Source organism: Vipera berus (genome assembly GCF_964194415.1).
Source record: "Vipera berus genome assembly, chromosome: Z".
In the NCBI taxonomy this organism is placed as follows: domain Eukaryota; kingdom Metazoa; phylum Chordata; class Lepidosauria; order Squamata; family Viperidae; genus Vipera; species Vipera berus.
This window is the reverse complement of record NC_138205.1, coordinates 14099642-14113236: the sequence shown is the minus strand read 5'-3', so window position 1 is coordinate 14113236 and position 13595 is coordinate 14099642. Positions and strand designations below refer to the sequence as shown.

The window sequence follows — 13595 nt, the reverse complement described above, 5'->3', positions numbered from 1 at the left end:
ACTCAAGGATGGATGGAGAATATTTAATGATGGAGAAACCTCTCTAGAAAACTGATGACTGGCAATTTCGGAGTAGCGGACAGTACCTAAGGTACATTTTTACAGAATAACAGAGTTGGAAGGGACCTTGGAGGTCTTCTAGTCCAACCCCCTGCTCAAGCAGGAGACCCTATACCATTCTGGACAAATGGCTGTCCAATCTCTTCTTTAAAAAAACCTCCAGTGATGGGGCACCCACAACTGACCTTCGCTCATTTTGCCGGGACCTGAAAACTTGGCTCTTTGATCTGTTTGGTCCAGACTGTGGGGTTGTTAATTTAACTGGGTTTTAGATTTACTCTTGGGGCTTGTATTTAATTTAATTGTTTTAATTGATTTTAATTTTTTTGTATTTCATGGTTTTAACTGCCCTGTAAACCACCCTGAGTCCTACGGGAATAGGGCGGTATACAGTCCTACGGCAATAGGGCGGTATACAAATTCAATAAAAAAGAGCCTTGGTGGAGCAGTGGGCTAATGCCTCCTTAAGTAACACCAGCTGCCTGCAATTAGTGCAGGTTCGAGTCCCACCAGGCTCAAGGTTGACTCAGCCTTCCATCCTTCCGAGGTAGGTAAAATGAGGACCCAGATTGTTGGGGGCAATTAAGCTGACTTTGTAATAATGCCGCTTGGGGTGTGTGTGTGTGAAAGCCCTAATAAGCAGGCATATACATAGAATGAAGGCTACTGCTAAGCTTGTAAGCCGCCCTGAGTCTTCGGAGAAGGGCGGGATATAAACGGAATTTTTAAAAATAAATAAATAAATAAATAAATAAATAAATAAATAAATAAATAAATAAATAAATAAATAAATAAATAAATAAATAAATAAACAAACAAACTAACTAACTAACTTCTGGAGGCAAACATTCCATTGCTTAGTTTTGCTTAGTGTCAGGAGATTTCTCCTTAGTTCCAGATACAATTTTTCTCGCTTTCCAAATGCTTCTCAGAGGAAGAATGCATCCATCACTAGGTAAATGTGCTCCATTCTTAAATCTTCCTCCACCTTGATAAGTAAAGCCCTGTCTGTTCTAAGTTCTTGATCAGAAAGTGATCCACATCCTTTTCACCTCATATCGATGTTCCACAGTCCGAGTTTCATTTTCCTGCCCGGCAGAAAAATTAACGTACTTGGTTGACTCATCCAAGCTGGAAAAAAAATGGTGAAAGATTGTGGGGAAAAAAATACGTTATGCAATTGACCAGAATTTTGAGTTAATTAAGATTACAGTTGTGTTCCAATCATTCCTCAGCAATGCGCACCAGGGAAAATAGGGTCACATAGGTGGGTGTGTAAACAATCTTTCTAACGCTTCAGAGCAACCTCTTGGGAGTTGGTCAAGCAATGGGAGATCTTCTCCGCAAAGACTTGCAGCCACTTACCTATTGATGAAAACATAGATTGCATACTTGACAGGCAGCTCCATTTGATGAACCATGTCCTCTGTGACAGCAACATTATTTTCACTGGAGGGACACAAGGAAAAATGGGCAGAGCAGCAAACGTGGCACACATGCACCTCTCTTAATTACAGCAACTACTAAATGCTGTGCTCTTCCCCCTCCCCCCCATCGCATTACATTCAGGATCATCTGATGTAAAAGTTAGAACTTCTTAGCAGTGAAGCTGTATTTATTTAAAGAGCATTTGCACAACAGGATGCTTCCAGATGTTGTACTATTTAAAGCCAGATGCATTGAGGTCAATGGGATTAGTCACGGCCAGGGAAATTGCTGTCATTGGTTGAGTTTAGATGGTTTTAAAAGGAGGATCAATAGGCTGATGGAGAATTGGGGTCTCAAGAGCTATTAATACTGATAGCTGTTGACCTTCTGAATCATAGGCAGCAAGTTCTAAATCTTGGGTTGCTGGGAAGTGACAGTGGGGAATTCACTTTTCTGTCTAGGTTATGAAGTTTCTAAATATATTCACTTGACTGCAGTGTGACATAAAATATTGAGCTAGATTAATTTATCTATCAAGGCTCCCCTTCTGAACTTGGTATGTTCTGAGGCTATGTTATTATACTTTGTGGAGCACAACACTTGTGGGATGAGTCTAGAAAGCTCTGGACGTTGCTAGTGGAAAAATGACTGTAGGCAACATGACTGCTAATCTGATTTACATAGGAGAATGTTTGCATTTTAGTCGTGGGAACTTTTACCTGGCAGCCGTGGCATTGATCCGTACCACACTTCCTAGATCTGCGTCTTGGGAAACAAAAAAGCTGACGAGGAAGACCACCTGGACAGAAGGAGACACAAAACAAGCAGTGGGCCCAGAATGCTTAAAGCAGAACTGTGTCAGTTTTATATTTCATTAACAAACAAAAACTTTGGCCATGAGAAACTTGGAAGCCATTTTTCAGCTCCGTCAAAGAGCTACAATCCCAAGAAATTGGGGGGTGGGAGCAGTGACCTGTAAGCCTTTGTGCAAGAGTAATTTTAGAGCCAAATTTTGTCCACAATTGTTTATTGTGAAATAATTCTTTGGACTCACAACTAGATCAGGAGCAAGACATTCTATCTTAATGCAGTTTTGTGATTTTTGAGAACAAGCTATGGACATTCTCACAAAATAGCCATTGTGGGCTCTTTTTATAGAGACTTGTAGTGCCTTGAGTTGCTAAATGTCCATGGAGATTCTAAATCATCCAGGTCATGGTTGTCCCAAAACTTTCTTTTTTTCCCCAAAGTACTTTGTTTCTTCCTTGAAGATGTTTCGCTTCTCATCCAAGAAGCTTTTTCAGTTCTGAAGAACTGAAGAAGCTTCTTGGATGAGAAGCGAAACGTCTTCAAGGAAGAAAAAAAAAGTCCAGTTACTTTTTGGGAAAAAAACAACTTTGGGACCCTAAGTTGCTACTAACTCTTGATTTTATAGATAAGGCCAACCACCTCAATTGGGCAAAAGATTCCATGTATTAAGAGTATTGCCAACACCATAAGACAGCTTTTGGATGGAGACTGTCAACCATTCTTGGTCTTTGGGTGGAGGCCGTCAACTACTCTGGTGTTACAGATGGTCACCTTCTCCACATGCAGGAAGAGAGTACCTCAGCCATGCTCCGGAAGATGGGATGATTGATGTCACAGGTGGTGTTCCTCACTAGAACTTCCTCTGCAGCAGGAACAGATTTGCATTTAATGACCATATATTTTCTGTTGGACTGAGGAAAACAGGACACGATAATGAATGTCACTGTTGATAGACAGTATCGTCCTTGACCATTCCCCAGCTCTTCCACTCTGGTGTCTCTGATTTCTTTATACTCACCTGCACTAGTAAAAACCTGCGGTAGGACAGTGAAGACGGGTGGAGGAAAGTCAACCTGGTGCTGTAAGAATCTTCTCCGTCATTCCGGATGAAAACAGTAGCATTGACTTCAGGGGTTAGGCCAACTACCAATTCATTCAAGCTGAAGGAAAGACGAAGATAATCCTTGTCGATCTTAAAAATATGAAAGCTTAAATAAAGTCCCATCTGGAAGCCTCTCCTTTAACTTGGAGAAACCTACCGCAGATATATAGAGGCTTTCTAAAGAAGTAGTATTGTGAACATGGTTTACATGTTCAGGTTTTTTTTATAGTGGCTTTAGATCTTCCATGGGTAGTGTGCGTTGAAGGCTACTCATACTTTGTCCAATAAAGCTTGGAGAGATTTTATGAAGAGGTGGTTCCAATGAGTTGTCTAACGCATCTAAAAAGGACCTGTCATGACTGCGGTGTCAAAGGATAAGAGCACTGATCTTGCAGCTTGAGACTGGATCAGGGATTGGTGGCTGGATAACTACCAGTTGGAGTAGTGGTTAAAGTACTGGGCTAAAAACCAGAAGACAGTAGGTCTTCCTTAGGCATATAAGCCAGTCTCTCTCAACACAACCCACCTAACAGGATTGTTGTTGTTGTAGGGAAAATAGGACCAGTAGGTACGTTCACCATCTTGAGTTATTTATAAAAAAGCAGGATAAAATGAGAGTAACTGGCTGAAAAGAAGAAAGTGTGGATAACTGAGATGGTAATACTAGGAGACCATAGAATAGCAGACAAAGAACTGGAGAAGATCACAAAGCATCAAGATTTGAACACTGAAATTGGAAGATTATGGCATAAACTGGCCGGGGTGTTTCCAGTGGTTATTGGCACATTGAGTGCCATACCAAAAATCTTAGAAGGCATTTAAAAAAATCTGATCCTTGATAAAATTTTCATATGTCAATTATAAAAGGCCACATTGCTTGAATCCGCCTATATACTACACAAATACGTTACAACATGCTACGTTCTGGGAAGAACTTGATGCATATGAAGGCCAAAGAACTGGCAGCTGGAATTTCACATTTTTGTGTACATGATAATGATAATGATAGTAAATTCTGGGAGTTGAAGTTCAAATAGCTTAAAGTTGCTGAGGTTGAGAAAGACTGAGATAGGACAACACCAATTTCCAAATATAGTATTCTGGTAAGGCAATAAGAGTTTGGCCTTATACAAGCAATCCTTGTTTAATGTCCTAGCAACCATTCAAAATTATAATGGTACTGGTTCCAGAGTTCCAACGGTTGCCCACACTCCTCGGTCACATGATTGCATTTTGGATACTTGGTAATTGGCTCAACTTTATGGCCAGTTCTGTGATGACGTGACCACGATTTTGACAATTTTTCCCAGTTCCCAGTCTTTTGGGCAGGTTTCCAGGAAAAAATGCTCGTTTTAATTTTTTTTATCAAATTTATTTGCCGCCCGTTTTGTGGTTCAGGTGAGGAATGCCCATAGGAATACATGGATTCACTTAACAACTGCAGTGTTCATTTAATGACTGCCACATTTTGCTTAACAACTGCCACGTTTGCTTAACGACTGTGGCAAAAACAGTTGCAAAATTGGGCCTAATCATGCAGATGTCTCAACTTATAACCGCCATGACTTCCGACAGAAATTCCAGGCTCTATTGCGGTCGCAGGTCTAAAGCTACCAGTAATTGTATAAATATTGAACACCTAAATGTAACTGTTTAACAATCAAGACTGAGTTCATTGACTGAGATCAGTTTTTAGCAAGCGTGAATGAACGCTGTCGAACTCTGCAGTTGCTATAAAGATGAAAGGCATACTCTTACCCTGAGAAATTGAAGGATGTTTTTAACTGGTCTTTACAGATTCCATCACTGCCGCAGTTCTTCTCAAAGGGCAGCTATGAGGACATAAGGGGAGAGAAAATATCATCCTCCATGAACAGGTGAGACGAGGGATAAAATACTAGAAAGCGTGGTTTCCCAACCTTGGCAACTTTAAGACCTGTGGACTTCAACTCCCAGAATTCCACAGCCAGCCATGCTGGCTGTGGAATTCTGGGAGTTGAAGTCCACAGGTCTTAAAGTTGCCCAAGTTGGGAAGCCCTGTAATAGAGGTTGAATTTATACAACGTGCCTTTCAATTCCAAGCCTTTCTTTGTAGAAGTTGATACCGCATTTATTTATCATCATGTTTATATCACCACCTGTGGAAGCTTGGCTTAAGCAGAGCATTGATTCTCGATTTGATTCTGAAAATCTTGGGACAAAATCCATCAGGAACAGAACCCACTGGGTCACACCTGTCAGCCAATTGGATTCCATGATGGACTTGCATCAAGGTTATTTGAGGGATCTCCTCTTCCTGATTACATCTGCCAGTTCCATCAGATCCAGCAGATGAGGAATGTTACGGTCCTTCCTCCAGTAGAAGATGTTGTGCAGTGGATTCTTGGGAAGAAGGAGGTGAGACGAGAGGGTTCAAACAGGAACATTGCTTTATTGTAGTAAAAGGAACAGAACTGAGAACAGAGGCTTCTATGCAGCTACTTATACAGTTGGCCACTAGGTGGTGGCCAATAGGTTTAAAGGAACCTATTCCAGCCCCAGAGCCAACCAATGATCGTCCTGGAGACTGCATGTCTGGGCAGTCAGCGACCGTTACACAGACACCCTAATTAAGCAATCTCAAGCAGCATTCTGCAATGTATGGCAGTAAAAGTTGGACCATAAAAAAGGCTGAGTGCCAAAGAATTGAGGCCTTTGAACTATGGTGCTGGAGAAGACTCCTGCGAGTCCCTTGGACTGCAAGGCGATCAAACTGGTCAGTCCTAGAGGAGATAAACCCTGACTGCTCTTTAGAAGGCCAGATCCTGAAGTTGAAACTCAAATACTTTGGCCACCTAATGAGAAGGAAGGACTCACTGGAGAAGAGCCTAATGCTGGGAAAGGTTGAGGGCAATAGAAGAAGGGGACGACAGAGAATGAGGTGGCTGAATGGAGTCACTGAAGCAGTAGGCGTGAGCTTAAATGGACTCCAGAAGATGGTAGAGGACAGGAAGGCCTGGAGGAATGTTGTCCATAGGGTCGCAATGGGTCGGACACGACTTTGCAGCTAACAACAACAAGCAGCATTCAAAGACACTGAAAACAGTTCAAGTAAAAGGCCCAGTATATTACAGAAGAGATGTTCTATGGGTCCTAATACTACTATGAGTCTGCTAAATTGCTACTATCTGGCATGACCCTGAAGATGGGCCTTTTCTGCTATGGCACCTGCCTTATAAGGGATATCATCCAAGTCCCTTAGATGAGGCTGGGCCTAACTTTCACAAAGTCCTTCAAAACATCTCAATGTCATTAAACGTGTGAACCCCAAGGGAAGGGTGAATTGTTGGCATGACCCTATTGTTTCCATCTGTTGCTCTCTCCTTGCCTTTTAAGTATAACGTTAATATTTTCAATTGTTCCTTGTTTTTATATAATTGATTTATTATTATTTTTTATTCTTTGCTGTCCAGAGTCACATTTTTCTGAGAGGGGCAGCTATACAAATACGATGAAAAAAATAAATATCAATCAATGTTAAACTAAACTCAGTCAATTTGACTAGCTGAGCTTTTATGACCAGAGAGCCCTTTCACATGACAAACAAACAAACTTGGTGTTTCTGAGGTAGAACTTCCGGCAAGACCATTTTTGATGGAAAGAATTTGCAGAAGCAAGTAGAAGGACTTGTCAGAATCCTGTTCCCCGTTGTCAGCTTTATAAGCTGGAGCAGACTAAGAAACAGACACTGAACAGACCCAATAGCTGTGGCAACAAAGTCTTGCACCTTTGAATGAACTTCCCCTCCTCCCTATTTTACCTTCATGAGAACTAGCGCGGTTGGGGGGGGCTGTCTCAGTGTTTTTGTAAAACATTTTTATAGTCTGAGCTCACGCCTCGTTTATCTGATCACTTATTTTATCGATTTATCAAATTTATGCTGCCATCCTTCTCAGCAGAAGATGATGAGATAAAGGTAAAGGTAAAGGTTCCCCCGCACATGCGTGCTAGTTGTTTCTGACTCTAGGGACCGGTGCTCATCTCCGTTTCAAAGCCGAGGAGCCAGCGCTTGTCCGAGGATGTCTCCGTGGTCATGTGGCCGGCATGACTAGACGCCAGAGGCGCATGGAACGCTGTTACCTTCCCACCGTAGTGGTCCCTATTTTTCTACTTGCATTTTTAGGTGCTTTCGAACTGCTAGGTTGGCAGAAGCTGGGAGGAGTAACAGGCGCTCACTCTGTTACACGGCACTCGGGATTCGACCCGCCAAACTGCCGACCTTCTGATCGACAAGCTCAGCGTCCTAACACACTGAGCCACCGTGTCCCTTGATGATGAGATACCGCTGCCTTAATAGAAAATCTTTCCTCTGTCCTCCAAGGCCATTCTTTATACTCACTAGATCGTTATACAGTTCTGGGAGGCACAATGAGTACCAAAAACATTTTATAATGTAGTGAGCCATAAGACAGCCAACACTGACAGTATCTAGCTTGTGCGTTGAGTACCAAACAAATAATGAGTACTGGGACAAAATGTTTGCCTCAAAATGCATTGAGTACCGAATTCAATGAGTTTCAAAGCAGCTCATTACCGAGGTTCCACTGTATTAAGCTTCATTTCCAAACCTTTTCAGCATGAATTGGTTCAGCCAAACAAAGTGGACTTACCGATGCCAAAAACCGATTGGATTCCCCTTCCTGCAGGACGGCCCGCAGATTGTTGGCACGTGGGATGGGGTCTCCTACCAGGGTATAATACAGCTGGAGGTTTATGGGTGTGAGGCTGTCTTCAATGCAAGTCTTTCCTCAGGAGGAAACGGGGAAAACAACAACAAAAAAAAACCTGCTTGATTTTTAAGCCAGAATTTTTTCTGTTAGGAATAATAGGAGCAAACTATGAGAAAGATTGCATATACCGGTATTTAATTTTACATGTACTAACGGCAGCAAGAATTGTATTTGCCCAATATTGGAAAAATGAAAAGCTACCAACGGAAGAAGAACTAATTAAGAAAATTTTAGATTGGGCAGAAATGGACAGCTTGACTTTAAAGATGAACAAGACTCAGCATACTTTAGAACAGGGGTCTCCAACCTTGGCAACTTCAAGACTTGTGGACTGGCTGAGGAATTCTCGGAGTTGAAGTCCGCAAGTATTAAAATTGCCAAGGTAGGGGATCTCTGCTTTAGCACATGGGATAATTTTTATCAATGGCTAGAGAAACAAGTTAGAGAGAAAGGAACGTGATATGTACTATGTAACACTGACTATATACTAGTAAGAAGAAGACTATTGATAATACAGAAATTAATTATTATTCATTGTTTTTTAAATACATGAACCCAGACAACGTGCTGTTTGCTAAATATTAAAAATGTTGTTTTAAAAAATCCTAACCCTAATCCTAACCCTATCCCTATCCCTAATCATGTGTGTGTGTGTAAATTTTTTTTGGCTTGCTAAGAAAGAATAAAGGGAGACAGATATGATCATTTCGAACATCATATCTGTCTCCCTTTATTCTTTGTTAGCAAGCCAAAAAAATTTACACAAATATGAGCTGCCACTGCTGTGGCTACTGCCTGTCAATGGCCTTGGGTTAGGCTAAAACAGGAAATAAGATTTGTCCCGTGTTTGGGAACCTAAGTAAGTGCATTCTAAATACTTAACAAACATGGGACAAATCTTATTGCCTGTTTCAGCCTAACCCAAGGTCATCCGCAGGCTGTAGTCACAACAGTGACAGCTCATATTTGTGTAAATTTTTTGGATTGCTAAGAATCCAAATCAAATCTCAGAAGGGTATGGCTGACTGATGAGAACAAATGAGTTTGAAATGGCCATATCAGTCTCCCTTTAATTCTTCGTTAGCAATCCAAAATATATACATATATACATATATACATATATACATATATACATATATACATATATACATATATACATATATACATATATACATATATACATATATACATATATACATATATACATATATACATATATACATATATACATATACTGTATATATCTGCTTGATTTCATGGCAGCAACTTATGTTTCATGTTAACGATCAGATATTTTTTTTAAAAAAACTCTTTCTGATGTGAATCCTGCCCATCCCACCCCCTCCAAAACCTCTTCTCTCACCGGCAATTTTATACGGTACTGCCTGGATCCTGGCCTCACACCTATCTTCATCTCTTCTGTGATGGTAGACAAGCCCGCGCCCTGGTGAAAAATGGCTCGTACTTTCTGTCGACCAGGATCCAAGGTCAAAGTATACCGAATGGTGCTCACAATGTCGTTGCCTGAAGGAGATTACAATCAAATTCAGAACCCTTAGATTCCAAGATCATCCATGGTGTATACTACAACTTCCCTTACAAAAGGCCTGGAGCAGGGGTCCCCTACCATGCCGGCTGAGGAATTCTGGGAATTGAAGTCCACAAGTCATAAAATGGCCGATGTTGGGGACCTCTGGCCTAGAGCACAAAATTTTGGTGAATTGCAGCTAGGAAGTCCCTACCATTGTCTTGGATTTCTCTGAGGACATTGTCTTTAGGGATGCTAGATTTAATGATGGATTGTACTGCAATGATTACCTTGGTGAATTTTCCACAATAATTTAATTTATGGAAGAACACTGCAAAAAAACAACAACCAGTGAACAATAATCTGGTACAGTGAAACCCTCTGAATTTATGAGGTGCTGGTCAGATGTCTGGAGGCTTCCTATTGACTGAGACAATTAAAAAGCACACCTTAGATAGAATATCCCAACACTGTCCGTCAGATACACAGAGCAGCTGTGGGGAAGAAATAATCTGGGCATGAGCCCAAACTGTTCCTTTGAAGATCTGTAAACCTACCGAAGGTAAACCGGGAGTCTCCCTGGATTTGAAAGTTGACTGTTGCCGTGCTGATTTCCTTGTTCTGCATTTCCTGGCCTTTGCACTCAAAGGCAGAGATGGGGATGACCGTTGGGTTAAAGATTATTCTAGTCACCACACTGACCACAGGTCGGGATCTATGGCAGACATAAATAGGCACATACTGGAGTGAGCTATGGGACTCATTCAAGATCCATTCGGAGAAGATCTACTCGCCTGTCAGAAAATGTCATTTAGACCAGGGGTCCCCAACCCCTGGTCTGTGAACCGGTACCGGGCTGCGGCACGACAGCAACCAATCCACACAAACAGGCAAAGCCCCATCTGTGAGATTTTATTTTTTATTTTATTTTTATTTTAATCCCATTTATATCCCGCCCTTCTCCGAAGATTCAGGGCGGCTTACAATTTAAGCACAAACCAATGTGCTTAGCAATAGCCTTCATTCTATGTATATGCCTGCTTATTAGGGCTTTCACCCCCCCCAAGCGGCATTATTACAAAGTCAGCTTATTGCCCCCAACAATCTGGGTCCTCATTTTACCTACCTCGGAAGGATGGAAGGCTGAGGCAGCACACAAAACCACGCACTCTCTGGTACATGGAAAAACTTTTCTCCACGGAACTGGTCCCTGGTGCCCAAAAGGTTGGGGACTTCTGATTTAGACTCACAAAGTACATGTAGTCCTCAAGTTATGACTAATTGTTTAGCAACCTTTTGAAGAGCCTTGGTGGAGCAGTGGGCTAATGCCTCCTTAAGTAACACCAGCTGCCTGCAATTAGTGCAGGTTCGCATCCCACCAGGCTCAAGGTTGACTCAGCCTTCCATCCTTCCGAGGTAGGTAAAATGAGGACCCAGATTGTTGGGGGCAATTAAGCTGAAATTCCTTGTGGGGGGGGGGGGGCGGGCGAAAGCCCTAATAAGCAGGCATATACATAGAATGAAGGCTATTGCTAAGCACATTGATTTGTGCTTTAAATTGTAAGCCACTCTGAGTCTTCAGAGAAGGGCGGGATATAAATGGGATTAAAAAAAAGTCATGATGGACCTCTCTGGGCATAGTTATGCCCTCGCTTTGAATTTCCGATGGTCAGCAAAACCCACCAACCCCATCACATGACCACACTTCACCAACTGAGCCACATTTAGAGCCTTTTGCAGAGTTCCAGAGTCACATGACCAAATTTTACGACGGTTTTGCCCCAAACTGACATTTCTGGTTTCAGGCAAAAGCCTGCCCATAGCCAACAATTGGCTCATTTAATGCCCATGGCGGATGCTTAACAACCACCAGGGAAAAAAAAGGTCCTAAAAACAGGCTGGTCACCCTCATGAGTTATGACCATGATGGGCAAGCTCCATTACAGTCATAACTTGAAGACTACCGGTATTTCAGACACAGGCGCAAACAACGCAGACTCAAGGAGACAAATCTGTTTTTACGATATTGCTTTTTCCTTGCATTCCAGAGGCAGGAAAATGCCTTTTTCCACTTTCCCTGCTGAGAAAAGTGTGCACGAAAGTCAAAAGGATCTAGGAGATCAAATCTTGAAAAGTAACCTTTCTGAGAGAGTACTAGATAGCACATCATCCCATGACCCATAATGCAGCCTGAATGTCACCTGTACTTTTTGATCTGGGTGCCAACTTACAAAGCAAAACTCCCCATAATTTGATTTTGCACATGTCTGTGTGTGTTTCCACACAGATGCAGGAATTGCGTTACTTTTCCACTTTAGCTAGCGAAATGTTAAGGATCAATCCTAAGCCGTCTTGTCTCTCCCCGTGGTGCCTGGTCCAATTGCTTCCCTTTCCCTTGCCTCAATAAATTAAGGGACACCTTTAAGAGTTCCTTTCAGTTACACATCAGATTTTTCTCACTCCTCCTTAGAAATGGGGCAGTGTTCCAATATCTCGGGGGCTGCCACAAAGAGGAGAGGGACTCAAGCTATTCTCCAAAGCGCTCAAAGGCAGGACAAAAAGCAACGGATGGAAACTAATCAAGGAGAGAAGCAACCTAGAAGTAAGGAGAAACTTCCTGACAGTTAGAACAATTAACCAGTGGAACAACCTGCCTTCAGAAGCTGTGAATGCTCCAACACTGGAAATTTTTAAGAAGAGACTGGACAGCCATTTGCCTGAAATGGTATAGGGTTTCCTGCCTGAGCAGGGGGTTGGACTAGATGACCTCCAAGGTCCCTTCCAACTTTACTATTATGATTATGATTACTCCAATACTTTGAAAGGGTGCATTCATACCGATAGTCTTTACATAAAACCCTGGGGAGTTATAGGATGTGTGGCTATATAAATGTTCTAAAGAACAGAACAGAACGAGCACGGAGAAGAGTGACAAAAGCGATTAGGAATCTGGAGGCTAATGTTGTGATTCAGGGTCAGCCTGTGGGTTCGGCAGTTGGGTCGGACGACTCAGAGGAGGAGGAGGACGGTGTTGAAGAGCTTGCTGAGGGGATTGGACAGCTTGATGAGAGCCCCCAGCCAGGCCCCTCTCATCTGGTCACGACGCAGACCCAGCTGTGTGAGCCTGACAGTGTGGATGAAGATGACCCACAGCTGGCCCTGTTCAAGGACGCCCGACGCAGGAGGCAGTCAATCAGGAGTAAACAGAGGAAGGCAATGGGACACCTCGGAAGGAGGCAGAGAGAGGCCATGCCCTGAACTGTATTTAAGGGGAATGTGTGGGAGGGCTGGTTTGCTGAAGGCAACCGCTTGAATAGTTCCTGCTTCTTAGCTCCTGTTTCATGGTTGGAGTCTTGTCTTGCTCTGTTTTATGTGAATAAATTTGGCAGGCTTTATTCCAGCCTCTTGCCGTTTGTAAAGGGGTTGTCCCTGCTTTTGCTGCAGGGCCGGTAGCAGGCTGGTACAGAACAGCTAAATTATACAATGAACAATTGAGGGAACTAGGCTTGTCTATTCTAACAAAGAGAAGGACTAGGGTGGACATGATAGCAATCTTCCAATATCTGAGAGGCTCTCACAGAGAAGAGGGAGTCAACTTATTTTCCAAAGAACCTGAAGCAGTGGTGGGATTCAGCTGGTTCGCCCCACTTCGGCAGAACCGGTAGCTAATTTTTTGTTAGCCAGGCCCAGAACGGACTTCTGGAAGCGGCGTCCACAAAGAGAACCGGTTGTTCCCATATTTGAATCCCACCCCTGACCTGAAGGCAGGACAAGAAGCAATGGACAGAAACTAATCAAGGAGAGAACCAACCTAGAACTCAGGAGAAATTTCCTGACGGTGAGAACAATTAACCAATGAAATGGCTCATCTTCAAAAATAAAAAAAAAATCTGTGTGC

General features: G+C 42.5%; 1 protein-coding gene across 1 annotated transcript in view; it reads right to left on the bottom strand.

The window, feature by feature from the left end:
* LOC308677960 (integrin alpha-D-like) overlaps positions 1-13595 on the bottom strand; it is a 57845-nt gene that overhangs the window by 11177 nt on the left and 33073 nt on the right. Inside the window, exons 16-24 of the mRNA XM_081344688.1 lie at positions 10255-10412; positions 9533-9693; positions 8050-8181; positions 5159-5232; positions 3317-3458; positions 3096-3209; positions 2208-2287; positions 1426-1509; positions 1113-1191 (exon numbers count right to left, since the gene is read on the bottom strand). Of these exons, the coding sequence (XP_081200814.1) occupies positions 1113-1191; positions 1426-1509; positions 2208-2287; positions 3096-3209; positions 3317-3458; positions 5159-5232; positions 8050-8181; positions 9533-9693; positions 10255-10412 (1024 nt within the window). The remainder of the gene's footprint in view (positions 1-1112; positions 1192-1425; positions 1510-2207; positions 2288-3095; positions 3210-3316; positions 3459-5158; positions 5233-8049; positions 8182-9532; positions 9694-10254; positions 10413-13595) is intronic.